Source organism: Penaeus vannamei, chromosome 31 (genome assembly GCF_042767895.1).
Source record: "Penaeus vannamei isolate JL-2024 chromosome 31, ASM4276789v1, whole genome shotgun sequence".
NCBI classification, from domain to species: domain Eukaryota; kingdom Metazoa; phylum Arthropoda; class Malacostraca; order Decapoda; family Penaeidae; genus Penaeus; species Penaeus vannamei.
Genome location: NC_091579.1, coordinates 24,937,500 through 24,957,499, shown reverse-complemented (window position 1 = coordinate 24,957,499; position 20,000 = coordinate 24,937,500). Strand labels below are relative to the sequence as shown.

Genomic DNA, 20,000 nt, shown 5'->3' with positions numbered 1-20,000 from the left:
ATGACGTCACTTGTTTACGGCGTGTTGCCATAGAAAAGTCCGTTTTTTCATTGCGTAATTTTTAGTTGGTTTTATTTTCGTGTATAAATAGCGATATATGCAAATGATTTCCATCAAGAATAACGATGTTTCTGACATACATAATTTCTTTAAGCACAAGCGAGTTGAACATTAAGATTAACAATTATGTCACAGTATTAGATTAGTATACTGGCGACAACGATGATACTGAATGTATATATGAATATATATATATATATATATATATATATATATATATATATATATATATATATATATGTATATGTATATATATATATATGAATACACACACACACACATAAATATATATATATATATATATATATATATATATTATATATTATATATATATATATATATATTATATATATATATTTATATATATAAAGGGAATCTGTGAAACTAGGGATTACACGTAAACCTTGAAATGATCAGGGATTTCATGTAATCTGTGTGACAGATTTTTTTTCTTCATGTCATATTATCTCATAGTTTCCTGCATATATATTTATAGTTTAGATGCCAATGCATTATTGATATACCATGCAAACCGCTCTATGGGTATCATATCTTATATATATATATATATATATATATATATATATATATATATATATGTATGTATATATATATGTATGTATATATATATATATATATATATATATATATATATATATATATATATTAATTTTTATTCTTTCTTTCTTTACTTATTTTTTGAGATATCACGTAATAACTGTATTTACCTATGATCACAGCCATCACATGAAATCCCTGATTATTTCAGGGTTTACGTGTAATCCCCAATTTCATGTATTCCCTGTAACATATATATTACACACACACACACACACACACACACACACACACACACACACACACACACACACACACACACACACACACACACACACACACACACACACACACACACACACACACATGTATATTCGCGCGCGCGCGCGCGTGTGTGTGCGTTTGCATGCACATATTTTTGTATTTATGTATGTATTCATGTAAGTATCCCTGTATGACTGGACAAATGACTGAAATATATCAAATATTTTCGCAACAAAACTACCATTAATATACATTTGTAAAGCTTAGAGTGGCGCATTCTATGAAATAACGGGTGACGCGCTGATTTCCATATAATTATTCATTTTCTATTTTTCAGTGACAATTTAAATGTCCCGCGCGCCCTGATTGTGAACCCCGTACCCGAATGTTTTCTTGAAAAATATCTTTGGTAATATTTAATTGTTTTAACAGAATATCCCATATCATAATTTACCTGAAGATTAAATGAAGTAGATAAACAGTTCTTATTGTGCATTAGATGTAAAAATAAAAAAAAATCTTAAATAGTACGTATGTAAATTTAACTCGTTCACATCCCCTTAGAGATCTTTTTCATCAATCTGCAAAACATTAGAGATACATAAAATAAAATATTAAATATTATTTTTATTTTATTATATTTATTAAATAGTATCTAAAAATGGAAATTACTAGATCAAAAGAGACTGTATCAAAGGTTAAACGATTGGAGAAATCTCACTGGATGTGAAGGAGTGACGCAATTCTGGGAAAGGTCGCATTAGCCGCCATCTTGTGCAAGAGACAGCTGCGTTTAGGAAAATTATTGTGATTTTAAGTGTTTTTACGGTGATGTGACTACCCTAACAGCTCACTTTTATCCCTAAGGTAAGACCTTCTTCGGTTATATATTTTTATGTCATAAATAGTCTCGTACGTGGAACTTTATCGAGAATATCTTAAGTATGTGGGCTAACGAGGCTAGATGCACGATCCGTCGATAAGATTGCAAATGAAATCTTTCAAAACTTGTTTGTGGTCCTTACTGAATACCTTAGAATTCAATAATTCGCACGTGGATTACTCCTCCATTCTTAAAAGATATATTAATATTCCGATGCGAATCCTTTCATCCGGCATCTGCAGCAGAGGAAAAAAATCGCGAATATTTAGTTATTTTTAGTTTTCCTGGTAAATTACCTTGGGCATTTCCATCAAGGAAAACATATTGGGTACGTGGCACAGGGTCTGGAAAAGGTTATTTAAAGACCCATTTTACTCTAGGTTCCCTCGACTGTATTTTGTATGCAAGTGAAAGTAACAAGGAAAAAGTAAGTGTTTATTAGGGGAGAGGCTTATGGGTAGGCCTACCTCGGTGAAAGTGTTGAGTTCGACGGTCAGTAACAGCTGTGTGTGTGTGTGGCAAAGAAGTTGTGGCAGTACTATTCGTTTTGGTGATATTCTTACAAGGTAATGTAGATCTTGGATTGAGTATGTAGTTGGTAAAGCATTGTGTAATAGATTAAGCTGTGTTTTCCATTTATTTGGCCATAAATGTTTGGGCAGTTTTGGAGAACTTGTCTGGGTCTGAAAATCTCTCAGATGTTTTATCATCGGAGTCTGAAAGATGTCTAGTGTTAACTATGCTTCTGGTTGGAGTGATGCAAGAATAGGAATGGTATTTCCTTCATAAAGAAATTTGGTTCATATGGTGATATGTATCGGTTCCCAGGAGTGGCTCGAGTGAATTAGCCTTGGAGGAGTGCTGTCGCTTTGTAACCAATACATATTCGTTAAAGCTTTAGAAATCAGCGCATAGAGAATGGTATTTTCTCATTCTATATAGGTGATTAACTGCTTGGAATAGGAGGGGGGGAAGGAGTGCACACACTGTATACCCACAATAAGCCTTTAGATATGGTCAGTTGGTCAATTTCTGTGATGATATCTGTATCATTGGATTCCTCTCACCATCTACAGTGCAAACTTGTATTATTTATTGCGTGACGACTCCCCCCCCCCCCTCCCTTTAATGACAAGCTTGGCCCCGATAGCAGGGGAGGGCATGAAAGGTACCAGGGAAATTACAGGTTAGTATTATACACAGTCAGTCACTACATTGCCTATATCCCCCCCCCCCTCCCCCAAATGAATCCATGAATAGATCTGAGTACCATTTCCATAGACAGTCTTGATTTTTTAGTCTTTATAGTAGGGGAGAGCATAAAGTATAACAGGAAAAGGACAGGGTAAAATAGGCTTAAGTAAGAAAAGAGAACAAAAATGTGTAAAACTAACACAAAGAATGCTGAAAATCTGCTAATGAAACTGCGGAGGTTCCTGCCATTTTTGAAAGTCTACAAACTGACGAGCCAAAATTTGAAAAACAGGAACCCAACCTATTTTTGGCAAAATCTACAACAATTCAAACCTTCCAAACCCCCAAAAAAGTCCCGACCTATAACCTTCATCCAAGATGGCAAGATGGAGCTATATTTATACTGGGTTGCTTGCTTCACTTCTAATCACTTTTTATTTGTCATTTGAGGCACTTCTTCTACCGTACTGTATAAATTAATCTTATAGCATGTTAATGAGGTATTGCAGCATTATTAACCCAAACACCCACATGCCGATTTTGAAACCGCCCGGAAAATATTATTTTCGGCTTGAAAATGTACCGTCGCTATTGGGTTAGCAATATATCATTTTTACAAGAGCCTAGGAACAGATGAACTACTTGGCGTATTGCAGTAATGAATTCTGCAGTCAGTGCAGTGTTTGCTCTTTGCATGTAAACTTAGCTAAAATTGGGCTTTCACCTCTGTTCTTTTACATATAGCACTTTTAGGTAGCATTTGCACAAATATTGCTATTGAAAAAGATTGTCTTGGTTTGTAGCATCCAATCATTTTTTTTTTTTTTTTTATGCAACTCCACCACTGCCTCATACTGCATACCATCCGAAAGCACCACACAAATCGGGCAATGCTACCACTGCATGGTGGTTGTACGCTCTCTCCTACCATGAATACGTGAAGAATTCTTTGTTTTTCTGGACAGGTTTGAGGGTGGTAGCTATTTCCGATGGTTGTAGAGGCACAACCTCCTCCATTAGACAATATAGAAACTGATTCTCTTGTGTATTATTAATATTTTACCCCACAATTTTCCTGGTACCTTTCATGCACTTTCCTGCTCTCAGGCCCAAGAATGTACTCAAATGAAAAATAAGTGAGGTATGTAATAGAGAAAGATGATTGACTCATATTTTTTCAAGACCTCCATGTTGATTTATGCAAAGGGAATCATTAGTATGGACACAACTCTCTACTGTCATTTTCAAGGTCTGCTTTTCCAAATTCATGGGTTTTATTTATTCTTTTATTTTTATTAAACTTGCTTCACGTTTTGATAGATTTTCTGCTATTCCTTTAAAAAACTGTGCTTGGATTTTTTTGCCACTGGGAGTTTTGACAACCCAAGTTGCCATTCCCTGACAACATGCCAGTGGGTAATGTTTCGGTTGGAGTGTTTTGTCAATTCCGGGTCATTTCTAAAACATTATAGTGGTTATGCCAAAGAAATATATATTAGTAACTGTCACAGCTGATATGTGAGCTTATCAAGTGCCTCAAATGCCCCCCAAAAAAGTAATTAGAAACTAGTCATTCCAGACAGTAGACAGAAGCAAAGGAATGTTAGGTAAAGGTATGTAGTTTAATCTTTTTGCTATGGACACTGCTCCATTTTGGCTATGCAAATTAAGGTGAAGAGAAAGTTTGCCAGGGCTTACCTAGTCACGTTAAGCTTAATTGTTGAATAACGTTTGTGATGTGGAGTTAGTTTGGTTTATTGGTCAGGACATATTGTACAATTACCATTGGTTTTACCGAAAGATGGGTTAGATTCCTATAGAGTTTTTGAAAGTTGGCACGTTATTGGTAGACTTTTAAAGATGGCGGTCACATCTATAGTTTCATTATCAGATTTTTGTGCAGGTTTTACCCATTTATGTTCTGTTCTCATTTCATCTTGTAATTCCCCCAAATTTTCCTTGTATAATTCATGCCCTCCTCTGCTATTAGACTTAGTACACCAAGATTGTTGGTTGATCCTGGGTCATTTATGATGCTATATTGTGGGTATGCTGAAGAAATACACAAGTCAGTATTACAGCTTGATATTTGAGCTGATTAAATGCCCAAAATGGCAGAAAAAAGTGATTGAAAACCAAGCGATTCAGACAGCAGAGGGAAGCCATCAAAAGATTGGTATTTGGTATATAAAAATATATAATTTTCAGTAAGTAGGTGCATTATTTGAATTAACAAAATTTTATGAATGGTGTGAATTCCCATAGATTATACATAACAGTGGGCTGGGTTCCTGATATTTGAACTGATCTATGCAGGAAAAGAGTACCATTAGAAATAAAGAAAATAAGTTACTACAAATGCTTTACAGAGAAAAGGTCCAAAGCAATTGAGTTGGGGGCCAGGAGCAGAGTAACTGATTGGGAAATACATCAATCATGGGTGTGGTCACTACATGAACAGTTGCCAATACTTTCATTTATATCATGTGCAATCGAAAACAATAACAGATTCAGGCATTTTACATTGTGAATAATTGAAACAAAGGATAATATTTGCAAGCTTGGATGGCTGTGTGGGAAAAAAAAAAAAATCCCAAGAAATAATATGCCAATGAATGGTATTGCCACAGATAAAGGAGACATGTGTGGAAAACACTACACATAGCTTAAGGCTACTTATGTGCATATTGAGGTGAGAGCACCCCATCAACCCTCCCATTTGGCAATGACAGAAGGGCACTCCTCTTTTATGGTAACTTGCTGAATAGATGTGATGTGGAGTTGGGAGATTTACTGTTAAGATTTGCTCGTTATTGTTGTGGAGTGCTTAGGAGACGGAGGCTGAGGCCCATTGTAGGAGGTCACCCTTATCTTGGACCACAGCCCTTGCCTCAGCTAATTTTGTGTGGTCTTTTCTTCTCCCCCTTTCCTTTTCCTACTCTTCTTCACCCCCTTCTGTCCACATCCCAAAGTGCAAGGGCCATGCTGATAGGATGAAAGGCTGACTTTGTGTCAAACCTAAATGGCCTTTGAGCTCGGTTTCCTCTTCCCTCTTTTCCCTTTTCACTACCATACTAACCTAAAGTGCTCTACAACCTTTGACATCTAACATATTCTGTCGTAATCATTAATTCAATTTTAACCCTTTTTGCCACAATATTTTATCCTACTGCTATACCTGAGAGCTTTGTCCCTAAGCCTCATCATTTTACTATATTTTGAATACGCTGCTAATAGGCTTAATTGTTGACACGTGAAGAAAATCTTGGTGCTGAAAATACGGGCAGTGGGTTATGTAAGTAGCTAACATGCCAGGTGAGTGGTGCGTAGGCCAGGCGCAGTCACAAGACTCTGTTCCTCAGACTATGTTATCTCTTTATGATGTAAATAACTCGATAAAATACAACATGTGTTGACAGTCACAGCGGCCAGGAATAGGGTGTTCAGCATGGAAATAGCGGCCTCCCAGGAGCTGCCGCTCTTCCAGTCACGGCTTATGTATGTTACGTTCTACATTCGTGTATCAATAGGAATAATGCTAAATCCCCCTTCTAAGCGCCAAATGAGTCAAATCACTCCAAGAGGTTTGTGCACTCCTGGTGAGTCTTTTGTCACCCTGGCCTTCACTCATGACAGCAAGTTCGCGTCACCCAGCCCTTGGACATTTCACCTGATGACAACTTGTTCACGTCACCTGGTCCTCGACCCAGATTTTTCCATAACAGGACAGTAATATATTATCCATATCGTAGGGGTTAACCCACCCGCGCCGGGTTACATTTTGTAGCCAAAATTTAAAAAATCCGGGCAGTTACAAAATCAGCGGGCGGAGCTTCCCCGGAGTCTGTCCGCCTGCCCGGCCGCCCGCCGCTTCTGCCGCGGAGCACGGCTCCGAGACAGCATCGCACTGGCGGGCAGCCCGACACTGTTTATTTTTTCCGTGTCTCATATATGTGACACCCGGGACGAATGGGTTAATAATGATTTCCTCCCACTTAATTTATTCAATGATCCAAATTGCCATGACTGGCCATGCCCATTCGCCATTGATAAAGGAAAGGGTTATTGGGAGGATCTTCTCTATAACACCCCCTGACAAATATTGTCCTCACCTTGGTATTTATAGCAAGATAAAGTTAAACTTGGGAGTACTCAACAGACTAAAATTGTGATGCTTTCAGTGATTTTCCTTTATTTGTGGTATTAACTTTCATTTCTGTAGATGATTTTTTATACTAGATTGCAGTGTTTTATACTGTATAAGAAGATAATTTTTGATTTGTACTGGCTTTGTGTACATCTATGCCATAAAGATAAAGAATTCTTAAAGTATCAGTTTGTTTGTTAAAGTACACACTGGCTAGGAAAATGCAGATATTAGTAAGGGGTCCAGGGGCAAAGGCCTGAGTTCTGGAGTTTGAGTTTTGGTTTATACAGTGATCTTTGAGTAGTTTGCAAGTTTAGGATGGGATTCATTAATTTGTTTAAATTGGTGACTTTTGTTCATATTCAGATACATATCGTATATTTTAAACAGAGAGCCGGACATGCATTTTGTACTGGTCACAGGGTACTTAATGACGGGCCATGGAGTAATATAAAAATTACGACATCAAATGAAACTGAATTTTATCTCCCCAACAGTACCTACATAAAGTTATCTATCACATAATCAATTAATGAGGGGCCATGGAGCAATATGAAAATTAAAACATTAAATGAAACTAAATTTTATCTCCCTTACAGGACCTACATACAATTATCCTTCATATAATCAATAAAAGGGAATCTTTCCATGAAATGTTCATACCCAAGGGGAGGCTTTTATTTGTGGCATTACCATTTATATCTGCAGATTAATTTTTGTACCTGTGGCTATAACCGATTGTTCTCTGTAAGAATATCATCTTCAATTTGCTCTAGCTTAGCACATCCATACCATTAAGATTAACCTTATTATATATTGGTAAGGGTCATAGAATAGGAAAGGTTGTTAATTCACAAGTTTAAGTTTTTGTGTTATGGATGGGATTCTGTTATATACTGTTACCGCTTTCACTTCTATCATTTGCGATGGAAAATAATGGCAGACTTATTCATATTACACTGAATAATTGAAACCAGAAATAGATTAAAATTTGTTTAAAAAAAAAGTCCCAGTAGGTTGGGAGGATTGGCAAAGGATGGGATCAGGATTATGCAGGGATTTTTACTACCTTCCTCCAACCTCACAACCTGGAATGTAATAAGTACATAGTTCAGATAGAGCCCAGATATGTCTTGAGTTGATGTGATAACCCAGCTGATTAGTAGCTTCTACATGGTAAATATCTCTTTCTGCAAGCTCAGCCCCTAGACATTGTACATTGAATAGGAGTTTCTAGCCATTCATAATGTGCATATTTGTAAATTCTGCAGACTCTGACTGTAGTCTTTGGTTTGCTGCTATTGATAGAAATCCATTGATATCAAATTTGATAGAGCTAGAAGAGGTTATTAAAACTTCACCATGATACAGATTGGAGCTTTCTCATGTCAAAATATTCAGGAAGACTTTTTGGCAATTGGTAGGGTGCAAATTGTAGAGGCTGTGGTAATCTTTGGATTGCCGGATTTGAGATTTTATATCTCCGTTACAAATCAGAGCAAGATTTGACAGAATGTGGGTAAAGGTAGTTGTTTATTTTCTAAAGAAATGTTTTTTCATGTTTTATGTTTTGCAGAATCAGATGTTCATTTATTGTACAAATGGTGATGTTGGAAACCCTCACCTTAGCCACACAAATGCATGTGGAAGTTATAGGAGATAGTTTTAGTTAGTGTGGAGGGGGGCAAGTGAATGTGTAGTCATCTGGCTATGTCAAAAGAAGCTTCTAAATGTGTTGGTTCTCTAGCAAGTACTTCTTCTTGTACTGTATGCATGGCTATGTTAATTAAAAAGGTCAGTGACAATTCTTGTGAGGATGTGATCTATTTATATTTCGTAAGAGTGTGTGTAAAAAACAAGCTTGATAAAACTGAACTACCTTGTGCAGTCAAATTAAGAAAACCCTAAACAGTAACCAATAGGAAACTCTATGAATTGTTATAGGATGTGTTTCTAAGACCTGTCTATTTATTTTTAGGTAAAAAAAAATATATAGCTATGTCATGAACATTTGAGAAAAATCAAGGTAAATTTTCTTGCATGGTAATCAGGCCTTTAATGACATTCATATCAAATATATTTTTCTGTGATAAGAAGGAATCTACTCATTTCCTTTGCAAGTATAATCAACAATCTTGATGTGATATGGGTAGGCTTGGAATTATATCAGAGAAGTATATGGGTAAATTATAATGAAATAAAAAAACACTCCAGAATGTATAAAAACACCACAAAAATTGCTTAGAATTGGCAAATGAAATTACAGACGTGATCACCATTATTAAAAATCTATAGGCAGAATTGCCAACTTTTGAAGAACCAATCTTCCATTAAAGTCTACTGGTGTGCATGCCACCATAAGCCCAACCTAAACCCTTACCATAGGAATATGACCTTGTATACACACTTATCCCCCTAGCTAAGATTGGGTATATAGGCAGCCGGGACCCCTATGTTTGTTTAAAAGTATATGCAAACCATATATTGCATATCAAAGGGTCTATTTCACTGTAATTGATAGAAACCAAAGTCTTGGTAGAAATGTTATCACATTGTGGCAAATGATTTCAGACAGTGATGCCTCACTACATTGTGAGTCCATCTCAGTCACTGGGATTAGATCTTGTGTGCATTACTGGGATCCATAATATTGTTTAGGTATGGGACGATATTCATTAATGAATACCCATCCTCATCTGACTTTATTAAATATTTACCACTTTTTAATTTTTATTTTTATTGAATATCATTTTCAAGATGTAGTGCACACTAACTTTTTATTTTTATTTTTTCTATTGTTATAGGTCCAATAAACAAATGAATTTGTTAGTTGTTTATCATTGGGTGATTGGAGGTTGAAGTGACTTGTAGATAAAGTGGTCTAGGATCATATCAACAAAGCATAGAAAAGGATTGTGTGAAAATAAAGAAAAGATAAGGTAATCAGAATATAGTTATATTCAAAAGTAATCTGCAGAAGGCAAATGGAAGGCTGCAATCATTAAACAAATTATTTTCATGTAAACTTGTGTGTGGAGTCAAGGCATTCTGTGGCTATGGTAGAGCTTGTCAACTTCCAAGTTGATTTGTCATCTAATAAGTTCAGCGTCTGAATATATGTAAGGAAGATTTGTTAACCTTCTTTTGAGCTCGGTGTAAAACCCACAGTTGTGCTTATCATGGTCTATTCCAAATAATCATGCAGTTATGTAGAACATAGCCATTATGATTGAGAAAGAAAACACTTCATATAGAAAATTTATAACCATTTATCTCACTTGGAATAAACATTTTAATTTGTTAGCATCTGCATTAGGAAATAACCTATAAAATGGTTGCAGGATATCTAAGGAAAGAGAGTAAGGCACAGGTTAGGGTAGATCTGAATGTGGAAAGTATAAATCAATGTCTCAAGATGATTATTGCATTGAAAAGTCTATGGGGACATAGCACATTACTTCCATTTTGGTTCAGTTGTGTACCACTCGAGTGTCTTTAACTTGCCAGGTGTTGGTGCATCTGTGACCAAACCATAGATATTACAGGACAGTAGTGTCCAAAGTTCTATTGGCTTTTAATGGGACAGCTTGAATTGTAAAACGTCCCAAAGCTGACAAAGGTGTCCCATCTCCCTCTCTTAGAGAAAACCAATTTAAAAGCTAATTTGTTAGAGTCAGAGACAGTAATGCTTAATCAGATGTTGGCTATAACGAATTGTGAAGCTGGGAGTTTTTTATTTACCTTGATAATTTATAAATATTTATTTTTGATTGGCAATGTTTTGATGAAATGATAGTCCCACAAAATAATAACAGACATGAAAGTTGATAATTTGATTGCAAAATTTACTGACTACATTAACCCATTGGATCCAGTTGCGTCACGGCAATCACATGGCCGAAAGTAATAGTATTAGTTTTATGTAAGTTAGGGCTCTGCTGTGTGTGTGGCACTTAGGCTAGGCGCACATAAATGTGTGTGCAGTGTCAAGACTTTATGCCTCCCCTTTCTAAAGTTATTTTGGGTGAACGTTTTTAGCTCTCTTCCCATTTCACAGATGGTAATGAAGTGTGCAACATTTTTTTTGAGCCATATATTATATTTTACATAATTTTCAACTTTCCATAATACAATCTGCACTGTCAGTCAAGGCAGTCAGGAATATGATGCTGAGCATGGAAATGGTGTCTTAGATCTGATGCTCTTCCAGTCATGGCTTATATACATTATATTCCACACTTTTTTATTGATGGGAATAATGCAAAAGCCCCCTTCTAAATGCCAAATGAATAATCACACTCCAGGAGGTTTGTGCTTTATGGTGAGTCTTTTGTCACCCTGGCCTTCACTCATGAAGGTCGCTGGCCTGTGGCCATTTTGTCCCATGACACCCGGCCATTGACCCAAATTTTTCCATGACAGGATGGTCACGTCACCTGGAACAAAGGGGTTAAGATTTTACTCAATAATTGCTGTATTTAATGTTGATAAGGGGCCTGTAACTTGAGGTTGGTGGTATGCATTGTCAGGTTCCCTTGGCTCATTCAGTATTAGGCACCTAATCACTTATAATTTGACTTTAAATATTTAGATATTTTAAGTACCATTTTCCAAGTGTGATGCTAAGAGTTGATAGAAGTACTTTTGGAGAAATAAAAGCTCCCTCCACAATCTCATTATGTTTGTATGTTGTTTGGCCACTATTTGCTTGTGGCTAACCCACCCATCTCTGTAAAGGAATTGGGAATTGGGAGCCTTTGTCATAACCTTAGTAACTTGTTAGGATGGGAGGATGTCTAGATCCAAGTGCACATCAGGCACACTGACAGCATTAAGTAGTTACACTGTTTTACCCCTCTGATGTTATCCTGTACATTGACTAATAGCCCATTAACAATTAACAATAGCAATTGTCTGAAACAGGACTTATCACTCTTAAGATAGAGTTCTTGATTATCTGGTTAGGAAGTAATCATAGGTACATAGGCTTTCTTGGTTAAGGGAAGTGGATGAAATAACTCATAATATGGAAACAATTTTTGAACTTCAATTCTTTCAGCTCAGTTTTTTCAAGTTTTACCAATGAAAATTATGGTTCATATTTCTAGTGCTTAAAGATTTATTTTTCAGTATTGCATAGCAGTGCAGGGTCAAAAATTACTACAGTTACCTCCCCTTCATGAATAAAGATAGGAAAATAGAAAGGAAATTATTAAACAACATGTATATGAAACAGAATATTGTTTAAATATATTAGAGAAATAAAGTAAGATACTGAGACGTGGTGATATTGACATGTATAATATATATTGTGGATGGGGAGGGGGGTGTTAGACATATGAGATAAGGCTAGAATTACATGTCCAAAAATTTGTTTTTTGGACATGCACAATACAAGGGAAACATGATGTGGGATTAGAATTAGTGGAATAATCAACTTTATGGTAGATTCATTTAAAAAAACACCTTGGCATATGATCTGGGAAGGTGCTTTGGAAGGACTTTATTTTTTGGATTATGAGTCTGTCCATGAAAAAAATCTTAGAATTCATCAATTTGTCAGTATCTTATACTGTAATCATATCTAGACATAAACAGCAGTAAACTTTATTAGTCACTGAATGATCTGTACAGTGTTACTGGTTTACAATAGGTCTATTGCTAATTGAGATAAATGAGTTGCCTTGCCACTTATGCTCAGAAACCAGGAGCAGCAAATTCCTTCTTGTATAGAATGTCCAGTAGTGTCAGGTCAGTAAATACAACTCAGCTAGGTGTGAATACCTCAGATTAGACTTCGAGCTTCATGATCTCTGATTTAGGTTACCTGTGGGCAGGAAGGGATGTGAATGGTTTGTTGGCCTTGATATAATTTTAGCTCTGTATGCACTAGTAAAGCTGCCAGAGGCTGTGCCATATGAGGATTCTTAATGCCATGAGACTTCTTGGCATTCTTTTGCCAAGAAGCACTAAGCCCATCTATCAATTGTTCATGCTACACAGTTGAGCCTGCACTTTTTTGTACATACGTGTTCAGCTTAGTTTCTTTTCATTTACTTACATCGAAAAATTGTATTTGACATTGCCAAATTGACACACATTCAGGGAAACATATAATTTCTTTGCTTTTCTAACCTAATACTCCTTTTATCACCTTAGTCATTGGAGATAACTGTATTCATCATCTCTTCCCTTGTCCCCCTTTTCTAAGCTTTAGGTCTGAATTTGTATAGAAAATTGAGATTTTTTCTTGTAATAGTCAAGGTCACCTAGAATATAAGTAGAATATGACAGGTACAGAAGTTAAGCTTTAAATATGGTATGGTTGATAAGATAATTTGGAAAATTAGATAGTAAAGGTGTTACAGAAATGCAGTAGCTTTAGAGTTACATATTTCTGTGTGTCTGTACTTTCCTCCCCTTTTGTCAAGGTCTGAAGATCCTCTTCATCCTCTTCTATTGTTTCTGCACAAAAGTTTATATGAAGATGGGAATTATTTATGGGAGAACAAGTAATAAATGTAGCTGAATGTACAGGTACATACTTTATCAACCTGTTATGTAGTTTTGATTGCTGGTATTTTAACCTACTACCTTTTTTTCTATGTACTTGAAATGTGTATTAATATATTACTGTTTGTCTATTCCAGGATGTCGGTGCATTACAAATTTAAGTCAGCTGTCGAGTATGACACGCTGCCAGTGGATGGAGTCCACATCAGCCTAGGTGACCTCAAAGAGGCCATTATCCAACAGAAGAGGCTGGGAAGAGGACAGCCATATGATCTACAGATCACCAATGCAGAGACCAAGGAAGGTAAGCACATTTTAAAAATTATGTTCCTTATTTTATTTATTTGTTTATTTAATTGTCTACCAAATTTTTGTAGTCTGACTTTGTCGTGTTGTGAAGTGCCTCATAACCCATTCGAACCAGGTGCCTTGCTGCCCACATGTGGCTCAAAATGGGCATTAGACTAATTTTAGTGGCAACTCAGCAGTTTATAGCCTGTAGGCTTAGCCCAGGCAAACACTCTGTGGGATCAAGACTCTTTGCCTCCCCTTTGCCATATTTTTCTCTCTCTCTGCTTAAGCATTTTTTGCTTTACCCTTTTCTAAGCTCTTTTGTAATTTTATCAGCAGTTTCAAGATGATAGACTATTTTCCATGCACAGATGCCATATCTTATCTCTAAGTAGTCTACAGCTTTGTGCAATAATAACAACAATTAGTAACATTTTATTATTTATGTCTTTTTAAGAATATTTTGGTATTCAATTTTCTGAAAATCCCTGTGCTGCTGGTAATGGCAAGCAGGAATAAGATCCTGACCATGGAAATAATGTTGGAATTATGCAAGACCCCATCTTAAATGTCCACTGAGTATAATCTTCCAAGAGCATTGTGTACTTATGGCAAGTCATTACCTTCTCTTCGGCCTTCAACCAAATATTTCATGTCGCTACATTCCCAGCTTTTCTTTAGAGTATATGGGGAGGTGTGTGGGACTAGCATGTCCTTTGGTGATATTTGCATGAGAAGTGGACTTTGACATACCTCATTTTATATTTGATTTGGTAGATTTTCAAGCAATCAGACTGTCGTCTTTCTGCGGTCTGGACATAATTCTTGTAGTATTTGTTTAGATTGTTGAAAGCAGAGAAAAATGTCTCCAAATGATAATCTCCCTTAGGATTCAAGTTTGTGGTGGAAAAAGTCAAGTTGTCAACATGACATTGGGTGTGTATACTTGCTGAATATAACTTAACACTGAGTGTGAAGATGCTCTGATGTTTAACTCATTGGATTCTGTAGCATCACAGCAATCACAGGTCTGAAAATATGAGCAGTGGCATGCGTAAGTGGCTGCTCTCCTGGGTGTGTGGTGTGCAGGCTAGGCGTATGGTAACACTCATGTGCGGTGACAAGACTCTGTGCCTCCCCTTTGCAAAGATATGTTGCATAAGCTTTTTAGCTTTTTTGCCATTGGCCATGTTTATGTTTGTTTTATCCAGATGATAATAAATTATTTTCCTTGCGCAGACTCCATGGCACCTCGAGATGTATTGTTTTTGTCATATATTTTTTTTTACATAGTTCTTATATTTCTGTAATACAACCAGCTCCACCGGTCATAGTAGCCAGGAATACAATGCATGGAAATGGCATCCTCCATGGAGCCAGTGCTCTTAGTCATGGCTTAGACACATAGCATTCCACACTCATTTATCGATAGGAATAATATAAAAGCTCTCCTCTATAAGCCAGATGAATTAAATCATACTCCAAGAGGTTTGTGCATTCATGGTCAGTCTTTTTTGTCACCCTGGCCTTTGCACATAACAGCAAGTTAGTGTCACCTGGCCCCTGGCCATTTTCTCGGATGGTGGCACTGTCATGTCTCCTGGATCACGGGTTAAGATTCAAATTAAGGGTGGAAAAAGTAAGAATGGCAACATGACATTGGGTGTGCATACTTCCTGCATGTTACTTTTCACTGAATGTATTTTCAACCATTCACATTCTATCACATTATAGTGAAAGATGCTATGATATTTAATCATGCCATGAGGCTGCTTTGTGATGGCTGGGTTGATGTGCCCAGCCACCAGCTTGGACACAGAGCAGTGTGTTCAAGTGTACCTGGCCTTGCTAGATTTTAGCCTAAATATTTCCCATTGTAAAGGTAATACAAATACAGCTAAAGCAAGTGGATAGATTGTGACCTCACCTGATCTTATCTCTCCTTAGGAATTGGGAAAAAATGTATTTTTACAAATGCTAGCAGTATGGATCCTATTATTTTTTATATAGACATTATGATTATTAAAGTGTTAATAGCATTACTAATAGCAGTATATGTTGACATACTTCTAAAAATCAAGGAAAAGAAGAAACAGGTGAGATAGTACTGATAATTGACTCATTGGTGACTAAGCACTGAGGAGCCACATGTGTGTTAAGACAATTGTGAACTACTCACATTAGGTATGGCATGTACATGCATACCATCCCAATCAGAATTGGGTTTAGGGAAGATAGAGGAAACCTATGGAAAATTGCTACTTATATTTTCTACAAGACTTTATACTTTCAATTATTCAATATGTTTTAATGACTATTTGCTTTCTTTGCAGTTTACACAGATGAGAAGACGCTTATCCCAAAGAATTCATCGCTGATAGTCGCAAGAGTGCCCATCGATCCCGCACTCATGAAGAAGCCATGGTAGGTCTCTTGCTGGTAATTAGTATATAATATTGAAATGAAGAATATAGATTTTTTTAAATGCCAAAAGAACATGAAGATAAATGAAAAATTATCTTTCAGTTCTCTTTGGAGTAAAGCTTTTGACTCGGAACTTCTTAGTACTTTAGAGAAAATCTTAACTGAATTCATAATTTTTTTTTCAACAGGGAGAACAAGGAACCGACAGCCCTACTACTATCCAACCCTTCAAACCTGATGAACGTATGTAACAGTGGATCAGCTGTGCAACTTACTTTACCTCCAGCCGGGTAACACCTATTTATCTAGTTTTTAAGTGGATGACTATTGGAGTGAAAAGGCTGAAGCAGAAGCGCTATCACAAGTGCTGCTGGCCACACTCTTAAGATACCGTGGTGTCCCTTCGTGGTGTCACCTTGGTTGTATACTATTTGAGGACAGTATGAAGCTGTCCTCATACATACATCCAAAATACCTTTTTTCCAGTATTTCATAATATTGATTATTATTATTTTTTTAACTTTTATTATTATTTCTCTCTGTAGACTTTTGATAACTTTTCCCCTCCCCATGGGTTGTTATTGCAACAAATTTGTTCTTGTAAACTGTGTAGTAATTTGTCACTTAATTTTACACACTGGATAACTAACCAAAAAATTAAATAATCCTGTGTGTAAAGTTGAGGTAGACATAATATTTTCGATTTTTATCAGTTACCTTACTTCGTAGCAGCCAAGGAACATACATTTCTGAGAATGGATATTGAAATATTGAAATGGATGAAGATATTTATTTGTCATGAACAGTGAATTGACCATGATTTTTTGTCATGTCTAATAAGTATTTATATTCCTGTATGTTTTGTATGATGTAGCCAATAAAACTTTAACCTGAGGTGTCTGCTATTTGGTCGAACATTGTTGTTCTCTTTGGGTTAAAGCTTTGAAACCCTATTATTTTGCAAATTTTAAACATACACATGCCATAGCAAGTTGTGGTTATGACGCCCAAGGAATATTGCTTGCCACAGTTACACTTTCAAACTACAAATGCTTATTGGATTACATATATTTTGGACACACTGCACTGTGTTACACCTAGATCAGGGATATTCTAAGAAGCCTGAACATAAAGAACCTATGATGCCTTGTTGTATGTTGTAAAGAAAGATAATCATCCTGTGCCATTGTGTGGAGTTGAATATGAATAATATTGTTCACTGTTGTGTTGTCTTCAACAAAGGCTTCCGCAGTGCTGAGATCATTTTCTAAATTATTTATGATGTTGATACTTGAAAACTGCCATCCATTTTTACAGAGGGTACTGGTACTACATGACAAATTACAGGTTTTCATGTTTGAAATGGGGTTTTATTTAATTGTTTATTTATTTTTCTGTTTTATTTTTTGTCAATTTTGATCAGTTTATTGACTGAAGTTATGAAAAGAAGTACATATACCTTGTGACGTATGAGATTTATTGAAAAATGTTTGTGATTGAAGAAAATTGTCATTGTCATTGAAGAAAATTTGTAAATATTAGTGATATTTCTTGTTTAAAGGTTAGTTTCTTGAATTATAGTTGATATATTTTTGAATGAATTACAAGAATCTTGATGATTTCATGGTTTTCTACAACCTAACTATTTTTATACAATTGCCGCAACGAATATGAATTTCACTTACATGTGATTTGTTTTCCATATGGCAACTGTGAAACTGATAAGCTTTTATAAAGAAAAAATGTATAGACATTTAATGAGTCATTATGGCAGTAGGAACTGTGCTTTTCCTTTAGTATTTTACACAATATTAATACCAAGTAAAATTGTTTGAACTAACTGATGTCGAGACAGGGTAATGAAAGAAGTTATCAAGAAAAAAAAGTGGAATATTCCACCTTGAGCTTAGGTTTTTGACCTGTTGTACAAAAGAAAGAAAATATGATAATGGAAGCAGAATGAAGCAGATATCAAACATTTATTTTGTCCATTTATCAGTGTTTGATATAAATATATTCTTGCAGTTAAAACCAGAGCATTGAAGGTAAATATTTCACATAGAAAATTAATATTAAAGAAACATAGAGAAAGAAAAAAGAAAAAAAAAACAGGCAGGAGGGGAGTATGCCTTTTACTGCATTCAGAAAATCTTTAGTCTTTGATGATTATACAGTTCATTATCTAAGGCCTGGGTTAATTTCACTTTTTTATTCAGAGGTGAAATAAGTTTAACTTTTTTAAACCTTGCAAGAACCATAGGGCTTGTTAATTTTGTTTTAGTGCCCCCACAAAAAAGAGAGAAGAAAAAAAAGAAGGAAAGAAATAAATGAGGTTTAGAAGTGTACATAATTTTATTTTGTTACTTTTCCTGCTTGCCAGACTCAACGGGTTCTAATTTTCATCTCTCCTCTCACCTCTTCTCTCTTCTCCTCTTCTCTTCTCTCCTCTTTTCTCTCCTCTCCTCTCTCTTCTCCTCTTCTCTTCTCTCCTCTTTTCTCTCCTCTCCTCTCTCTCTTCTTCTCTCCTCTCCTCTCTTTCTTCTTCTCTCTCTCCTCTCTCCTTCCCTCTCCCTATCCCTATCCCTTTCTGCTCTTCCCTCATTTCCTTCTCACTCTTACTCTCAATTACTGTTTGCTGCAAAATTCCCACAATTGAATGAGGATGATTTTACTTACCTTTTTAGTTGTGTGGATAAATGAACCCAGAATAAGTCAATGGGGTGGTGTGAGATATAACTGAATCTTGTATTTGATTTTTTTAAATTATTATTTATTCATTTTCATTTATTTATTTATTATAAAGCTGAGTGTATTGTTAGTGAAAGTTTATCATTATTTGGGGATGAAATGACATTGGAAAATACGGAAATGAGTTAGCCATTGAACAGAATTTGTTTTTTGCTCCAACCTATATGTAGAGGAGGCTATGAATTACTGGGGTATAAGATGAAGGTTGTTCCAACTTGAGGCCTACTAATGACCTTGAAGCTGCTATACTATCAGAAGGACCGGTACAATTACAGACCGTGCAAGTTTAAATGTTTGTGTGTGTGTAAATGTATATATATATATATATATTGTGTGTGTGTGTGTGTGTGTGTGTGTGTGTGTGTGTGTGTGTGTGTGTGTGTGTGTGTGTGTGTGTGTGTGTGTGTGTGTGTGTGTGTGTTTGTGTTTGTGTTTGTGTTTGTGTTTGTGTGTGACAGACAGACAGACAGACAGACAGACAGACAGACAGACAGACAGACAGACAGACAGACAGACAGACAGACCCACACACACACACAGACAGACCCACACACACAGACAGACAGACCCACACACACAGACAGACAGACCCACACACACAGACAGACAGACCCACACACACAGACAGACAGACCCACACACACAGACAGACAGACCCACAGACAGAAACATACACTAACAGACAGAAACATACACTAACAGACTGATTGTGTGATGTGTGTGTGTGTAATTACTGATGTGGAGACACTATATAAATGTGTGTGGGTGGCTTTATATGTACAGTGTGTGTGTGGCTCTGTACAAGACTTGAATGAGTGATTGAGAAGCAGGTCAAAGTATTGGCCCTTGTTGGGAAATTCAGAACACATAACCCACTGCTACCAGGAGAATGTTATATTCACTGTAGTCCTGCTTTGC

At 36.2% G+C, this 20,000-nt stretch overlaps 1 protein-coding gene across 4 annotated transcripts in view; it reads left to right on the top strand.

Annotated features, from left to right (window-relative positions):
* The first annotated feature begins 1,610 nt into the window (after positions 1–1,610).
* The window catches only part of LOC113821482 (E3 ubiquitin-protein ligase RBBP6), a 67,558-nt gene continuing 49,168 nt past the window's right edge, over positions 1,611–20,000 (top strand). For all 4 annotated transcript variants that reach the window (XM_070143994.1, XM_070143993.1, XM_070143992.1 and 1 more), the window contains exons 1-4: positions 1,611–1,749; positions 13,757–13,923; positions 16,244–16,334; positions 16,523–16,577. In XM_070143994.1, coding sequence (XP_070000095.1) covers positions 13,758–13,923; positions 16,244–16,334; positions 16,523–16,577 — 312 coding nt within the window. In that variant the 5' untranslated portion in view covers positions 1,611–1,749; position 13,757. The remainder of the gene's footprint in view (positions 1,750–13,756; positions 13,924–16,243; positions 16,335–16,522; positions 16,578–20,000) is intronic.